The sequence below is a fragment of the Trichosurus vulpecula genome, chromosome 4 (genome assembly GCF_011100635.1).
Source record: "Trichosurus vulpecula isolate mTriVul1 chromosome 4, mTriVul1.pri, whole genome shotgun sequence".
NCBI classification, from domain to species: Eukaryota; Metazoa; Chordata; class Mammalia; order Diprotodontia; family Phalangeridae; genus Trichosurus; species Trichosurus vulpecula.
The window spans coordinates 317004068-317023086 of NC_050576.1; the positions used below are offsets into that span (position 1 = coordinate 317004068).

At 35.5% G+C, this 19019-nt stretch overlaps 1 protein-coding gene across 1 annotated transcript in view; it reads right to left on the bottom strand.

The window, feature by feature from the left end:
- The window catches only part of DIAPH3 (diaphanous related formin 3), a 335408-nt gene that overhangs the window by 189934 nt on the left and 126455 nt on the right, over positions 1-19019 (bottom strand). Inside the window, exon 16 of the mRNA XM_036755144.1 lies at positions 5692-5821. Coding sequence (XP_036611039.1) covers positions 5692-5821 — 130 coding nt within the window. The remainder of the gene's footprint in view (positions 1-5691; positions 5822-19019) is intronic.

Here is a 19019-nt window from a genome sequence, read left to right on the forward strand (position 1 = left end):
CAATAGATTGAGGGTATTAAACAATGCTGTAATCCCACAACAACTGCTATAATTGCCAACTTCTAAAAGAAACAAAATAATTGGACCTTACTTTCAATTTTTCAAACAAAGTTGATCATCAACAGGCTAAATAAAGAAGAGGAGATGTGAACAAAGGAAGTACAAAACTACCTTCTAAAAGAATTAAAATCAAGTTTCTTCTCATCCATTTGCTCTTTATACTCCATTGAGAACCCTAAGATGTGGTACCCAAATCATTCAGATCTGAAAAGGGTCAGATGATGGAGGATGTAATTAATCGAAGGGCACTTTAACAGAGGAACAGGAGTTATTCTTTTGTAATGAAAGAAGAGTTAAGATTTTTTTTCACCCTCAAAAAAGATCCAGGAAAAGGAAAGAGAAAAGAAAAATTAAGAGCTACTGACATAAAGAATGACCCTTGGTAAATTGCTGGGCCACTGCAATGGCCTAAAGCTAGGTTGGTTTTGAATTGAACCTGTCTCAGAAAGGCACAAGAAGAAAATAGAAAGCATTCACTAATCAATGCCAATTTAAGAGCTCAAGGCTGTGAAAATATGACAGTCATGATCTAACTCCTAGGGAATGCTGAGAATATCTAATAAGGATGTGACTAGGATAAAGTAATATGCAATAGAATATAACTTTGTTACAGAATTTTAATTTAGCAAATATCAGTAATTTTGCTTCTATATTTTATTTAAAGAATGAGATATTCCAATTTCATAATGGATTAAAGTCTATTTGTTTTTTAACTGTTGTAAATAGAAAAGCCTGAATAAGATAAGAATCAATTTAACTTAACTTCTTGCACAAGGTGGGGAAAAGGAAGATGGTAATTCCTACACCTCTCATCTGTAAAAAAGGAAACACAGGGACATATGGAGATATAATAAAGATCCAAAACATTTTTCAACAAAACACTAATAGAAAGTTATAAGCTATCATATCTTCAAAAAGAAGCAGTCCTAATGAAGTAGATCTTTGGAAATTGTCATAAGCTCATTAGTTGAAATGAAAGTTCCTCCTGCTGATCTCGAGAAGTATCTAACGACCAGGATATTATTTTCAAATACAGAGGTATTTTCTAATTCATAATAGCTCACTGAGGAGACTTCAAATGTGGAAACACTTCAGTGTTAAAATATAATGTAAGAGCACACTAAATGCTCATAAGCAAACATTCCATGTTGGCATCAAAAGCATTTCATCCACATCTTCAAAATCTCAATTCATTCATTAGTTGGAAAATACTATAATACAAAATTCTGTATTAAAAATCTGCTCTAAGGGGAGAAAATGGTGTCTAAGGTAGCATAATTACATTCCAAACACATAGTAAAGGGCTCCCTGCAAAACACAGAAAGAGCATCTGTTATCCCATACACATAAACATGGTCTTGAGAGCTACCTGCCAAAACAGACTGAATAAGAAAATCTGTACAACAGAGAATGTTTCTAGGGAAACTAACACAAAAAAAGTAGAAGAAATTAATAACTGTGAAAGCTGACTCTGAAGAATAAATGATTTATTATCATACAGAGCAGGGCTGTCCGACTTTAGGTTTTTATTGAAACATAGACAATATGTTTTGATTTGCCATTTTAGTGAGAGCTCTGTGGTAGCTCAGCTTCATTTACTGAAGCATTTATGTAAATTTCTATGTTTGTAGGTGAGCTGCATAAATCACACTGGGGGCCACATTTTGGACAGCTCTGATGTATGTGTAGGCTGAAACATGTTAACAATGTCAAGTTGTATGGAGGATACTGCTGTCATAAAAAAGAAACATGAACAGAAAAGGAGAAAGGCTGGCCAATGTAATGAAAGCGTAAATAAAGGGGTATTGTGTCTATGCTCCATTTTTCATCAGGTAATATCAAGAATTAGAGAGGAAAGCACTTGGCCTGTTGGGTTGCTCTGCTACAGGGAGGATTCTCAGCGGACACAGACAAGAGTTGCATGGGATGAACAGGTACAGATACGTTATAATCTGTATAGTTGGAGAGGGTATTCACTTTGTTAAGGGCACAAATCAATGTACTAAAGTGTGTTGCGGGGGTGAGAGGGCACACATTCCTCATTACAGAAAATTTATTGCGTGGAAAATTCCCCCACTGACACAGACCTCTTTGAATGAACTTAAATATTCAGTTACTTGAAAACACTGAGAAGTGGAATAGCATGGCCATCATTAGCAACTTCTGTGTGCTAGAGGCCAAGACTTGAAACTAAGGCTTTCCTTACACCAAGAGCTATATACCATTCATTCTGCCACATTATTTCTCCACTGAAATATCTGTGTATAAGAAATACAAAAAATTGTCAAAACTGAACATAATTAATGACTTCTGTTTCATTTTTTCTATCCTTACATTGAAATAATGTGACTTCAAGCACCAGAAAACAAATTATTTAATTATTTTGATTTAATTATTGTCAAAAAAGGTTTCTTGCTGAAAACAATACTGAGGACAGTTATATGAAGCCCTTATGTTACAAATAGTTTCAAAAGGAACTATTTTGGTTTTTTAATTTCAAGAAATTTTCATTTAAAAAATCAACTGGTCTATGTTTCTCTTCAAATATCAAGAAAGCTTGGCTAGTTTCATGTTTTCCTTTCACAAAATATTTCCAGAAAGAACACATTCAAGTTTTGACTGAGTACAATTCTGTGCCAATTACTAAATAAGCAGTGTTATTTCTTAGGACAAGAACTATTTTCTTTTACTTAAGTGTTCAATCAAGTTTTGCTTCATTGTTAGTCTTAGCGTAATTGTGAAGCTAAGTTCATAATTTAATATTTTTTTTGAAACAAAGAGTTGTATTGGATTAGCAGGTACAAATGTGTTGCAATCTGTATAGTTGAAAAGGGTATTCACTTTGTCTTTTGAATTGTTTTCCTTACTCATTTAATAATCACGTGTGTTTCAGTAGTATCTGCACTAATTAAATGAATACTTCTATTCATTTAGAGATATATATAATATGCAATATTATATGTTACATATAACATTATGATATATAATTATATACATTAATTTACATATATATCACAGAACAAATCTTTAAACACAGGATTACAACAATTAGAAAGAACTCCACGAATAATCTCCACTTCGCGGTAACTAATTAATAAACAAACTTAAACCCCCTAGTACAAACACAGGTGACTCTTTCTACCTAGACGTGTGCTAAGAAAGGCATCACACCCAAGAAATTGAGTGAACAATGTCTATAAAAATTATCTACATTCATCACAACCTTGCTTAGACACTAAGTGCTTAACCCTGGACAAGTCAGTAAACCGCCCAACTCAGTTTCCTCGCCTATAAAATGGGGTTAATAAGAATACCTACTTGCCATGGTTATTGCAAGAATTAAATGAGATAACATATACAAAAGGCTTTAGAAATCCTTAAAGTACTATGTAGATGATAGCTATGTGTTACTGTTGTTGCTAATGACCATATATAATCAGAGTATAATTCATTTTATCTGTCAAGAGTGAGTTTTTATAGCTTATAGTTTTACAAAGTACAAAATATGATCAAAAAACAATATGAGTTTTGCTAACCAGTAACAAAGAATAAAAAAGCCATAAGAGCAACCTGGATTCTAAACCTATACAATTGTAACTAAAAGACTTAGAATACCACAGGCCAGCTGTGCACGCACAGTCCAGAGAGCCCTTAGTATTTGAACGCAGGACATTAAATACATTAAGTCAAATTAAAATCTTTTGTCATCACCATGATACTAAAAAGTAACCTTAAACCTACATTGCTTTCACTTAGTCATCACTCCTGGATGTACAGTGTCTTTATTCTCATACATATTAGTCATTAGCTTATTATAAATGAGATATAATGACATAGGATTAATAAATTAAAAACAGAAGACTTAGGTCAGGTAAAATTTCACCAACAGTGGAAGGTCTTAACCTGTATTGAAAGTGTCTCTGGGGGGTAAAAAGTGGGGAGGGAGAGAAAATCTGAAACTCAAAAATTTGTGGAACTGAATATTGTAAACTAAAAAGTAAAAAGAATTAAGAAAAAACAAGCAAACAACAACAAAAAAGAAACTCTCTCCAAGAAAAATGTTAAGATATTTATTATTTTAACATTTTTATTTGTCATTCAGCTAAATCTGGTTTTAGCACAGTATTAACAGTACTGGTGTGATACATTTAAATAGTCTAAGATTTACAAACAGTAGCTTATGTTTCAAAACGTGCATAGGCCTATTTTCAGGCGGCACTTGAGTTGGTCCTACTCTCGAGGGTTTTGATCTTCATGAAATTGTACTCAAATGCAATTTGCTTAATACAGGACAAATACTGTAACTATATATACTCCAATTAGAAAGGCTATCGACGAAAAACAAAACCACTCTTCTATAAGGAATACACACATATACTCATAGGTGAAACACTCTAGTTAACAAGATATCTTGATAACTTTGATCAACAATTTCTATATCTATTTTATGTCCTATATCAAAGATGCATAGTTTACTTTTTTTTCTTTAATTCTCTCATCTTCAACCTGGAAAGTTCTATGAATTTATTAGCTTGGCAATTTATTAGCTTTGTACCATGCAAAAACAGTAGAATGTAGATTTTTGAGAGGAATGAATTTCTACTATGGCTCTATCTCAGGTCAGTATTTAGGTACTAAAATGGTGGTCATTTGTGATGTGTTTTTAAAATTCTGTACTAGTACCTTCAATTAGAGACAATTGCTCACCCTGATATGAACGCAACCCTGAATCTTGGAAACCTGTACTACTGAGTGCAAGGTCTGGCAGGGCTCAAGCTGGAAACACTGAAATATGGATCCAGTGACTGATTGTGTTTCTTTCATTCAGAACTAGCCTGGCTAAGTTCAGACATCCATCTTTATATTGACCAAACTAAGATAAATTCTTCAGCCATAGCAACTCTTTAGGAAAACGTATTAAGTTGTAGAGGGCTGTAATTTGCATCACTAAATGGAGTACTCACATTGACTATTCAGGTATCTTTGAAGTACAGTGGTATAACCAAAATTCAGTTTCATACTTTATTAATTTAACAACTGACACTTTTATTACAAGTTCCGAGAAGCAGGAAAGGGAATACAAGCTGGGGGAAGAAGGAGGATTATTGGGTTAAGTCCTGAGCTCCTCTAAGGACTTACAACCCTATTCAGCTCTTGAAAGCAAAATGGATGAGGTGGTTGGGCAGTTGCTATGCTATCGTTCACATGCAAGGGAACACTCAAGCAACTAGGAAGTAGGAAGAGGTCTAGGCAAGGGATCTGTAGGAATCTACAACAAAGGTAGGGGATCAAAAAAAAAAAAAAAAAGAACAAAAGATTCAGTCCTAAAAATAAAAGAACAGGGCATCAAGTAGCAAGGAGGATAGCAGGAAATGGACTAAGAAATTCTCTTATCAATGGCAAGTGAGTTTCCTAAGACAGTGAACATAACTGTTAGTTCCCACTCTCATAATAAAGACAAATACAATTTAACACTAATCTTAAAATAAGTTGTTCATAGACACAAAGATGAACATTTTTTCATAAATTCTTAAAGACATCTTTCACCCATTACATTTGATTATCATTTAACAGTTCTTAATGATCAACACCACTCAGGAAAAATCAAAGGTTTAATGCAGCGATACATACCTTTGCTAGCTTTGTCTATATGCTCCAAATCATCAACAAAACTCAGGATATCTGGATATTTTTCCTCACATACTTCAGCTAGAAAATGGAGCAATGTCGTTTTCTGATCTGCTGACTTTGTGTCCTTTAGCTAAATAGAAGAGGAAAATTGCATTGAAACTTTAAAAGTATTTTCAAATGACACTTACTTATAAATATCAAGTATTTACAAACACCAAAGACTGTTTATTTTAGACAAAAAAAAAGTTAGAAACAGATTCTGTAATAATTCAATGGCTAGTGGTCAGTTTGTGGTCAAACTCCTTTGTGGACACGTGGCTAGAATCTGGAGGATCCAAAAGAAATTAAACAGATTTGACAGAGACTTTAAAAATAACAAAGTATCTAAAATCACATATTAAGGTAGCTAGTGGCATACAGGATACAGTGCCAGACCTGGAATCAAGAGGTAGCTGATAGTATAGAGTAACAGGCCCTGGAATCAGAAAGACCTCAGTTCAAATCTAGCCTCAAAAACTTAAGAGCTATGTGGGCAAGTCACTTGCCCTCTGTTTGCCAAAGCTTCACCAACTATAAAAAAGAGATAATAATAATAATAGCACCTACTTAGAAAGATTGTTATGAGGATCAAATATGGTAACATTTGTTAAAAAGTACTTTAGCACAGTGCCCAGCACTGAGTAGTCACTATATAAATGCTTATTATCTTCCCCCCACAGAAAACTTGATTTGAACACTAGCTTTATACAGATGACAGAGTAAAGAGTCAAAACTGCAAAATTTTCCCCAAAACCCCTCCTACAAAATGATCACAGACACCAAAGTGAATTCTGAGCAGAAAAGCCCACAAAAAGTCAGTCCTTGTTCCAGTGCTGGGCAGCTTAGACAGACAAAAACAGAGGTCTGCAAATAATTGTATGGGAAAGGATGCAGGGAGACACACTTAGGTTGAAATAGAAGATGTACCAGCAGTGGGGCTTACGCAGGAGGCAGTTGCAGCAACAGTCTCAAGAGCAAAGGGCATGGACAATGCAAAAGGACAGTAAATCAACTGAACATCTGGTCAGAAAGACAAGGGGGCCATTGTGCTACTCTGAGTATACAATCTGAGAGCATTTGGCAACTCGATAGCCTACTACCCAGTTCCAGGTCAGAGAGTAGTCGTCTCAGTCATGAGGGAATCTATGTAAGGATCACAGCAAAGGACAGAAAGGGAGTGACGAGTGACCACATTACCTTGGAAGCAACAAATAACTAAAGGTGGAGAGATCCCACCTTACAGAAATTCATGCTAGCCATGCCTCCCCACATGCGAACAAAGCCCAATTCTAACATAAAGTCCAAAGTCAAGTAATAGACTGGAAAAATGAGCAAGTGACAGAAAAAGAATCTGATTACAAAAAGCTTCTACAGTGACAAGGAAACGCAGTACACAAAATAAAAAAAACCTGAAAACAGCTACAAGCAAAAGCTCAAATAAAATGGTAGAATGGACACAAGCCCAAGAAGAATTTCCAGAAGAGTTAAAGGGATTTTAAAAAGAGCCAAAAAAATATTTTAAAAACCAACTAAGAGTGATAGAGGAAAAATTTGGAAATTAGAGAAATTCAACAAAATTATGGAGAATTAAAATTTAATAAAAGAGGTAAAAAACAAAAAGAACCTCACTGAAGAAAACTCCTTAAAATCTGAATTGGTCAAGTGGAAGTGAATGATTCCTGGAGACATTAAGAAACAATAAAATTTGAAAGAGTGAAAAAATAGAAGAAAGTGTGAATAAAATGAATAAAACTTTAAAATGAGGAAAATCAACACTAGATTGTTTTAATTTAATAGCCAATATTTCTCTGTGAACTCATCAAAACCTACTTCTGAAGAGCAGACCCCACTTCTGACAGGCTTAATTGAGTAATCACTGCCAGCCTCCAAGGCATTGGCTTCTTAACTAGCAGGAGCTAGGGCCCCTAGCTTTAATTTATGTAGCAAACAGAAGCCAGTTTGAGGCAAGGCCCTCCCAAAGGGATGACTCTTGTGTCCTTGCTTGTCCTTTACTAAAGATTTGGGGTGACTTGGTCTCCCGTGGGGAAGCCAAAACCAGAAGGAACCTGATTAAGCCAAGACTTTTGGAGGCTGCTGTCTCTCATGGAGCAACTGACATTCCTTGACTTTCAGGGAAGGAATAATCAGCCACACCTGAAGACCAAACCACCTACCAATCCAAGTTGCCTAATAGTTGCCAGGGGAGGTTCCCATGATGTACTGTCAGGTTAATCAGAAAGAACTCACACCTAGATTTAAAGGGCCCTGTGACCCTTAGTTGGGGTCTTCCATAAACCCAGAGTCTAATGCCCTCAATTTATTTGTTATTGCTACTAAACAATAAATTAATTACACTCAGAACTTTGTCTCAGAGGCTTTTAGACCACGTGGGTTTAAGTTGCCTCTTTGTGACGATTTTAGGTCATGTGGGTGAGTCCCATGTGTGATTGATTCACCCTTGACCCTGAAAAAGATATAAAACCAGGGGTTGGCTTTCTCTTTTTCGGAGCTCTGACCCACAGCAGCGGTAGCGCGTGTGACTCTGGGCCAGCCTTTGTTATGAGCTCCCGAGCTGAACCCAGATGTTGGTAACTATAAATTGTATTTGGTCTGTCTGTCGATGTTTGTAATTTGTTTATATTTGCTCTGAAGTTCAGGGTTCTGGCTTTTCCCCCTGAACTAAGTGAATGGTATTTGTATGCCGGATTAAAGTAAGCTTGTTAACCCCTTAACGTTGCTTTCCTTAGTAAAGCAGATCAAAAGGACCTGGGCTTGCAGCGTTCTGTGAGCTGGTTGTTGTTGGTTTACACCCCCACAGCAGCTGCTAGCCGCATTGTTGATAGAGAGGAAAAACAATAAAACAGATAAACCACTGGCTCATTTTGTTAAAAAGAAAAAGAGAAAACCAAAATTTTTTGTTGTTTACTCTTTATGAACCCATTTTAATTTTTCTTGGCAAAAGTACTGGAGTAGTTTGCCATTTCTTTCTCTAGTTCATTTTACAGATGAGGAAATAGAGGTAAATAGGGTAAAGTGACTTGCCCAGGGTTACATAGCTAGTAAGTGTCAGGCCACATTTGGATTCAGGTCTTCCTGACTCCAGGCCAAGTGCTATATTAAACCAAATTACTAGTCTTAAAAATGAAAATGGGAGAATATACAAGCAATGAAGATGAAATTAAAGAAATATTAGGGGCTATTTTACCCAATTACATATCAATAAAACTGAGGACATAAATAAAATGATGAATATTTTAAAAATATAAATTGTCTAGATTAGGAGAAGAGGAAATACAATATTTAAACAACCCTATTTTAGTAAAAGAAATTGATTATGCTATAAATGGGCTCCCTAAGAAACCACACCAAAAAACCCAAGAACAGATGGACTTACAAGCAATTCTACCCAACAGTTCAAGAACAGTAAATTTAAATTGTACATAAATTGTTTTAAAATAGGTAAAGAAGGAATCCAACCAAACTCCTTCTATGGCACAAATGTGGTTTTGATACGTAACCCAGGAAGAGCAAATGTAGAGAAAGAAAACTATGGACCAATTTCCCTAATGAACGCTGATGCAAAAATTTTAAACAAAACACTAGCAAGGAGATTACAACAATATATTGCAAAGATCATCCACTATGACCAGACTGGATCTATGTGAGAAATGCAGGGCTGATTCAATAATTAAAACAAAAAAACATAATTTAATTGACCATATCCAATAATGGAAACAACAAAAATCATATTATTAGATCAACAGATGCAGAAAAAGCTTAAAACCAAAAGCAAGCATTGCCTATAATGGAGATAAACTATAAACCTTTCCAATAAAATCAGGGATAAAGCAAGATTTCTGTTATCACCATTATTATCCATATCAGCCTAGAAACGCTAGCCATAGCAATAAGACAAGCAAAATAAAATTCAAGGAAAAAGAATCACTCTTAGCAGATGTTATGATGGCATACTTAGAGAAGAAACCAAGAGAAAAGACTAAGAAACTAATTAAGACAATTGACATCTTTAGCAATCTTATAGAATGTAAAATAAATTCACATAAATCATCAGAATTTCTGTGTATTACCAACAAAACCTAGTAGGAAGAAATAGAAAGAGAAATTCCATTTAAAATAATTGCTGACAATATAAAATACTTGGTAGTCTAGCTGCCAAGACACACAAGGGAACTACATGAACACAATTACAAAAAACTTCACACAAATGAATGGATATCTAAGCAATCAGAGAAATATTAAGATAGAGATATTAAGAAATTAGATATAGATAGAGATATTAGAAATTAAGAGAGATAATTTAAAAATTATTGGACTACCTGAAAGCCATGATCAAAAAAAAAAGCCTAGATATCATCTTTCAAGAAATTATCAAGGAGATATTCTAGATATTCTGATATTCTAGAGCCAGAGGGTAAAATAGAAATTGAAAGAATCCACAGATCACCTCCTCAAATAGATCCCAAAAAGAAAACTCCTGGGAACATTGTCGCCAAATTCCAGAGCTCCCAGGTCAAGGAGAAAATACTTCAAGCAGCCAGAAAGAAACAATTTGAATATTGTGGAAAAACAATCAGGATAACACAGGATCTGGCAGCTTCCACATTAATGGACTGAAGGGCTTGGAATATGATATTCCGGAGGTCAATGGAGCTAGGATTAAAGCCAAGAATCACCTACCCAGCAAAACTGAGTATCATGCTCCAAGGCAAAATATGGACTTTCAATAAAATAGAGGACTTTCAAGTTTTCTCAGTGAAAAGACCAGAGCTGAACAGAAAGTTTCACTTTCAAACACAAGAATCAAGAGAAATATGAAAAGGTAAACAAGAAAGAGAAATCATAAGGGACTTACTAAAGTTGAACTGTTTTGTTTACATTCCTACATGGAAAGATGATGGGTATGATTCATGAGACCTCAATATCATAGTAGCTGAAAGGAATATGTATATATGTATATGTGTGTGTATATACATATATATGTATGTGTGTCTATATATGTATACACATGTGCATATATACATATATACACATAAATATTATACACACACAAAGGGCACAGGGTGAGTTGAATATGAAGGGATGATATCTAAAAAAATAAAATCAATTTAAGGGATAAGAGGAATATATTGAGAGAGGGAGAAAGGGAGAGATAGAATGGGGTAAATCATCTCGCATAAAAGTGGCAAGAAAAAAGTGGTTCTATAGGAAGGGAAAAGGGGGCAGGTGAGGGGGAATGAGTAAATCTTGCTCTCATCGGATTTGATCTGAGGAGGGAATACCACACACACTCAATTGGGTATCTTACCCCACAGGAAAGAAGGAGGAAGAAGATAAAAAAGGGGGATGATAGAAGGGAGGGCAGATAGGGGGAGGAGGTAATAAAAAACAAACATTTTCAAAAAGGGACAGGGTCAAGGGAGAAAATTCAATAAAGGGGGATAGGTTAGGAAGGAGCAAAACATAGTTAATCTTTCACAACATGAGTATTGTGGAAGGGTTTTACATAATGATATGCATGCGGCCTATGTTGAATTGCTTGCCTTCTTAGGGAGGGTGGGTGGGGAGGGAAGAGGGGAGAGAATTTGGAACTCAAAGTTTTAAAAACAGACATTCAAAAACAACAATAACAACAAAAAAGTTTTTTCATGCAACTAGGAAATAAGATACATAGGCAATGGGGCATAGAAATTTATCTTGCCCTACAAGAGAAGAAGGGAAAGGGGGATAGGAGGAGAGTGGGATGACAGATGGGAGGGCTGACTGGGGAATGGGGCAACCAGAATATACGCCATCTTGGAGTGGGGGGAGGGTAGAAACAGGGAAAAAATTTGTAATTCAAACTTTTGTGAAAATCAATGCTGAAAACTAAATATATTAAATAAATATGTATAATCAAGCAAAAATAAATAAATAAAATATAATAAAAAAAAATAAAAGAAAGAACAAATGGTCATGAATATCAAGGGAGTCAATGAAAATAAAAGGGGAGGAAGGCAGCCTACCAGTACCAGATGTCAAATTATACTAAAAAGTAGTAATCATCAAAATAATCTGGTACTGATAATAGAACAGTTGATCAATGGAACAGATTAAGTACATAATATACAGAAGCAAATGATCACAGTAACACAGTGTTCCCTTCCAGCTACTGGGGCAAAGAGTTCACATCTGACAAAAACTGCTGGGAAAGCAGTCTGGCAGAAACTAGTATAGACCAATATTTCACACCATCTACAAAGATAAGCACCAAATGGGAACATGATTTTGACATAAATAGGGATATAAAAAAATTAGGGGAACACAGCAAAAATTACCTATCAAATCTATGGATAATGGAAGATTTTATGATCAAAGAAGAGCTAAAAATGCTCTTGGCAAGTAAAATGGATAAATTTAATCACAGGAAATGTAAATGTTTATACGAAAACAAAATAGATGCAGCCAAAATGAGAAAGAAAGTAGGAAATTGGGGGAGAGGAGGGAGAGGGATTTTACTTTAAATTTCTCTGACAATGATCTCATTTATTAAATACATAGAGAGTTAAGCCAAATTAAAGAAAAATAAGAACCATTCCCCAATTGATAAATTGGCTAGGGATATGAACTGGCAATATTCAGAAAAAGAAATCAAAGCTATCAATAGATGAAAAAATGTCCTAAAACACCAATAGTTAGGGAAATGTAAACTAAAACATTTCTGAGATAACCCCTCACACCCATCAGATTGGCTAACATGACAGAAAAGGAAAATGATAAATGCTGGAAGGTATGGGGGGGGGGGGGATTGTTTCACTAAGGCACTGCTGGTGCCTGCCCTCAAGGAGCTTATATTTTAATGGAGGAGAAAACATGTAATTAACTAAGTATATACATATAGTGACACTAGAGCAGTCTGGAAGTCAGGGAACAAAAGGTTGAAGGAAGGAGTAAGGGGGAGAGGAGGGAAGAAAGTATGGCGGGCAATAGTAAATGCAAATGCATCAGAGAATAGTGTCATTTCAGAAATGACAGTATTACCATAGTTAAATTTCTAAATTTAAAGCTATGCCAAACTACCTAAAGACACTTAACAGAGGCAGACAAAATAATAACTGAATTCATTCAGGGGAAGAAAAAGTCTAGAATATCAATGAAAAATATGAAAAAGGTGGAAATGTGAGTGACTGTATTTCCTTATGTCAAACCATATTATAGAGCAATAACTGTGAAAACCATTTGGTACTAGTTAAAGAATTGCAAAGTAGATCAATAGAACAAACTAGACAAAGAAGAATCAGGATGATGGAACTCAATAGCTCAATGTTTGATAAACCAGAAAACAAAAATCACTTAGGAAAGAACTCGTTTTGGAAAGAGCTGCTGAGATTTACAAATGCAGATTTACAAAAATCGGACTTACCAGCACCTTATTTCATATTGCTCAATAAGTTCAAATTGAATATATGACTTTAATATTAAAAATCCTATCACTAAAAATTATAAGAGCAGATCTAATACCTTTCATACCCTCAGCTAGATGATGCATTCTTAGTCAAACAAGAAATTGAGGCCATTTTACAAAAGAAAAATAAAATACATAATTCTGATTACATGACACTGAAAATCTTTTGTACAAATAAAATTAATATATAGAGGATAAGGGGGGAATCTTCGCATAAAATATCACTGAAAATGATTTGATATATAGATAATTAATAGAAATATATAAACAAAACCCATTCCCCAACTGAGAGCTGGTCAAAGGATGCATTAACAGTTCTTGAAACATTAAACTATTAACAACTGCATCAATAATAAGGTATAATGTTAAGCAAGGTGGGGCTTTTTTGTTGTTTTCTCTTTAAGAATGCTAAAATAATCAAGTACCTTTGATTAAGTCTTGCCAGGTGCAAAGCCCCAGGCCCACACCCTTTTGCTGATTAGATGTGAAGCCTTCCCACCCTAAGAAGGATATATATACTCAGAGGTCAGCATTTTGTTTTGGGGCTCTCACTCACTGGAAGACTGTTGTGTGATTTGACCAGGCAAGACTCTGGGTAGCCCTTATTAAGGAGCCCCCAGCTTGAAAATCCAGATGTTGGTGCTTTCCTGGTAACTATGTACTGAGATATTGGACAGAAGATAATCTGTTTGTAATTTCTGTTTGTATTTGTTCTGAAGTTCAGGGTGCTGCCATTTTCCCCTGAAGTTCAGGGTGCTGCCATTTTCCCCTGAACTAAGTGAATGATATATATATATATATATGTATGTATGTATGTATGTATATGTTTAATTAAACTGAGATTTTTAACCCATTAAAGTTGCTTAGCTAAGAAAAGCATATCAAAGAACCTATTTTGGCAGCCCTTCTGTGTACTGGTATTATTAGTCTTACGCAACCATAGTAGCTGCTCACAACACCGTTATTGCATAAGGTTAATCCAAATCAAAACAATCCTCAGGTTTTAACATCATACTCAGCAAAATGACAGAAACAACAAAAGATAGGAATAATCAATATCGCAGGAGATTTGGAAAAACAAGTACACTGATTCATTGTTGGTGGAGCTGTGAATTGGTACAATCTGGAAAGAAATTTGGAATTATGTAAATAAAGGGGCTAAAGTGTCCATTATCTCTGACTCAGATATTATATGTCTAGGCACATAATCACTGAAGGTCCTTGAATAAACAAACAGCAAAATACTTGATAGTAGCACTTTTTCTGATATCAAATAACTGAGGACAAAACAGATAGTAATCAAAATGTGATACAGAAATATAATGGAGTATTACTGTGCTATAAGAAACAATAAACACAATGAACACAGAGACATATGGGAAGACTTTAAAAAACTGTTGTAAAAAAATTAAAAATATTATATGTGTGTGTTTATGTACATAAGTTTTCAGAAGAGGAATTTATCCCACAGGATGGCTGACCAGCAGGCTATTTTTAAAATTGTTATTTTTATATTTCCCACCTACCCCCAAACACCAACAATCCATATTGGAAAGGTGATCTATGTTTATATTTAGGACAGGTAAAAATAGGAACAGCTTCTAAATTAATATATTCATTTAATGCAATAAAAATCATAATCCCAATGAGTTATTTTATAAAACTGGGAAAACAATATTAAAATCTTTATGCAAAAAATGAGAAGAAAATCGAAGCGTACTTTATAAAAGAGATTATTAATGAACATGCATTCACCAATTCAGAGTAGAAAACAATATAATGTATCAATGAACAAAATTAGCTGAAACTGGGCAAATTAGTAAAAGAATAGATCAATGGAATAAAATCGACATTTCAGAAATAGAACAAAGAATGTTAACATTCCATAAACCTGTTAGTATCAAATTATAAGGAAAGAATTCATATTTTATAAATGTTCTTTGAGGGCTTGAATAGCAATATGGCAAAAAAATTAACATCCATTCTTCATATTTGAAACCATAATAAATAGATTCAAGCAGGATTAGTAAGTTTATTACATATTATTTAAAAGGAAAGTTTAAAGAAAATAGACCAGTAAATTTATTATTTATTTGGAAGGAAAATGGATGTTTATAAAACAAATGACAAAATGTGTTCAATTGAATATAAATACACATACATACATGAAGCATCTCAGTAGTTAAGTGACAAACACAGGAGCCCTGGGAATATCAACATCCTTCTCCACTCCTCCACCCCCCAGAATATGAGTCCTACTTTCAGTCATGCCAATGTAGGCAGCATCAGGGGAAGCAGCTTCTGTGTAAAAGGGTACGGCCATCCCTATGGACTGCCAACCAGCTGCTACCCAGTGGACAGGCTAAACAGCCCAAGTGAAATAGCAAGGAACTCTGAGAAAAGACAGGAGATAGCATGTGCCAGTGTAATGGTAATGTAAATTTGAAGATCTTCCCATCCATTAAGAGGCCCATGTGACCTGCTTAGGTCTCAGGAAGGCTAAGTCACATGTGGTGGGAGGAGCTTGCTGAACAAGTGGAACAGGAAAGGATGGATCACACAGGCAAGCTAGCTGTGCTGTGAGTGTTTGTGGGAAGGCCCTGGTGAGGGGAAGAAGGCTATGTAATGGAGCTGCTCTCTACAGTGATAATGCATTTTAACTTCTTTTTTCCTTGGATGGATTGGACTTATGGTTTGGGGATTTGGTTTTCTGGTGTCTAAATAAATGTTTTGCTTCTTCTGTCTTCTATATGGAGAGTCTGTTATAGTTTCTAATACAGAGCCAAGTCAGCATATTCATAGCAATAGCAATTGTGAATATTGCCTTGGTGATATAGCCAGGCAAGTCAAACTAACACCACCATTACCCTGAACATTATTTTTACCGCTCAGAACTAATGCAGATAGCCCAGGACACTAAACTCAGGAGCCTTGGGAATAAAGTTGCTTCCAGCACGTAATCCTGGGAAGAAACCTCTAAAAACATGTATATCTCCACCACACCCTCCCAGTAAGCCATTCTCTTCCTACAGGTACAATAGCCATAAATAATGAAGACCAAAGAAAAAAAAATTCTTGTCACCCAAATCCATGGCACTGTCAAATTCAACATTGGGAAATTGATAGTATTTGATCAGTGGAAATTACATTAAAGTTTTCTTTACTATCTGCTTTGCCACTGCACTCAAATTGCCCTGGGAACTTTTACCTTCTATGTGCGTAGTCTTCCATATTAGAATATGAATTCCTCAAGATTAGGCACTATATTACATCTATTTCTATCTCTTTTCTTGACTACAGTGTTTCACACATAGTAAACACTTGATTAATGCATTTCTATTCATTAAATCATTCTTTCATTCATAATGCATTGGACTTGGAATCAGGAAGACTTGAGTAAAAATCATGCCTCAGAACCTTAGTAATTGTGTTATTCTAAGCAAGTCACTTAATTTCTCTCTTTTTTTCATTTTTAAAATGGGGAAACTAAATGCAAATAACAAGACTGCTGTAAGGATCAAATAAGATAATACATGTAAAGTACTTTGCAAGTCTCAAAGCACTATATAAATGTTATCTATTACTATATACAGATGTATACGTTGGTATAAGTATATGAGTGTATATTCAAATAAACCTACTTTGTAATTGTTTCATGAATATTTATTTTCCTTCCAAAATTAGGATTATTACAGTTATATGAACCCTATCATGTATTTTTCAAATAAAATATTTACTTATTGATTATGTATAGAAAATAACAAACTTAAAACATTCTACCAGCAAGTAATAAGATCACTTACTAAAACAAATTCCAATTGTTTAATGAGAAAATTAAAACTAACAATAATGCTTATTGAAGAAGCCAAATCTAAGATGAATTCATGAAAACAATCTGCACTGCTATCTACTAATGGAAAAGGAGGAAAAAGAGAAGACAAGGTGTGCATAGCTTTTTTTTGTGCTGAACCTGTGATTTATTTGCTATAAAGAATTCCCTATTACTGAACTTTCCTTCCATCAATTCAGAGTATACCTGCTCTACAACTTACAGTCCTAGAGAGGTCTTTGGGACATTGAGAGAATATGTGACTGGCTGTATCATTTATGTATTGTTAATGCAATAGGAAGATCTTTCCCATTCATTAATAGGTCCATGTGACTTGTCTGAGTTACATGAGCCTGTGGTAGGAGGAGCTTTGGTGAACGGGTGGAGCAGAGCTGAGAGGGAATGAGAAAGAGCAGTCAGAGCTGGGGGGAAGAGAGACACAGAAAAGCAGCTAGTATAAATAAGAGCCAGGGAGTGATTTTGCTTGAGGGTGTTCATTTGTGGGAAGGCCCTAACAGAGGGAAGGCTTGGGGATGGCAGTGCCCCCTGCACTGATAATATGTATAGATTTCTTTGTGGCCATGATGGATTTGGCTTTCTGGTGTTTGAATAAATGTTTTGGTTCTGCCTTCAATGAAGAGAGTTTGTTATATTTTGCAATTCAGAACTACACCAGCATATTCATAGGTGCCATAGGCACTGTGAGTATTGCATTGGTGCTACATATGGTGACAAGGATGGGACAGCGAAATATCAGACCTCTATTTGGAGGCAGGAGGGCTTTAGAGAAGGAAATGGATATCCTAGGATGGGAGGATTTACCTTATTCCTCCCTGGCAAGAGAATAAGCTAAAAGCACAGGGCTCTGTGAAAACTGGGAACCAAGGCTATGGAAGGGAGAACCTGGAGATTTAGAAAGATGTCTGCAAGGAATACCAATAGAACCAGGGAAAGAACTGGCAGGATTGTGTAAGAGAGGCTGGGCCTTGCCAATAAGTCATTGTCTTATGTATAAAAGCAGAGACAAGCTGCAGGAGGAGAAAGCTCAGATAGAAAGGCAATTGGTTGGTTTGCATGAGAATCTTTCTATTTTACAGGGTTTGGGCTCTCCTTTAGAGGACAAGATAGAGGGTCTCAGTTGGTAGAAGAACAAGCTACTGTTCGTTTACCTAAAAAGAAGCAAAAACAAAAGGAATGTACATGCAGCCCTTGTACAGGCTGGGCCTAGTTGGGGCCTGGACACCTGCCAGGAGAATGCATGGGAGGGAAATGAAACAAAGTTAGATGAGGAGGCTTCAAGTGCAGAAGTTCACTAAATACTGCAAAGGAAACAGGAGAAAAAGTGGGACCATGAAATGTTTAGGGAGATAATTGAGGATTTTACTCAGCAGGAGGTCACAGATGCTTTGAGTCGGTTCACTCAAAAAATAGAAGAATCATTAGTGTCTTGGATGGTGAGAATCAGTGATCAAGGGGCCAAAGCAGTAGAGATAGGTAACACAGATTGCTTGAAATCCATAGGTATTAGTCAGAATCTTTGTGTACAGCAAGCTTTTAGGGATAACCATATGCAAGAGGATAACAATGCAACTAATCTGTTAGCATTAGCTGTAGAAGGATGCAGCAGACACTATCCTACTGACTCCATGTAGCCTCGTGGAGATAGACCCTGGTATCGCTTAGGAACTGTATGAGAAAGTTAAAGGAAGAGGTAATGAAGACTGCAATAATTATGGGAGATGATGAGGCTTATCATGGTACCTCTTAGTAGTTTCTCATAGAAATATCATAGTGAAGGCTGCTCCTCCTGCTTATAAGCACCTCATTCTGATTCTACTAATTGGGGAAATAGGGCACCTTCTTTTGGAGGTGCTGGATAAGATTTCACATTTCAGTGACTTAGGGGAATGGAGAAAAGATAAATTTCCTCAAGAGAGAAAATTCCAAGTCAGAATAGATTGACAAGAAAAGAATTGCTTACTGCTCTATTGAGAGCAG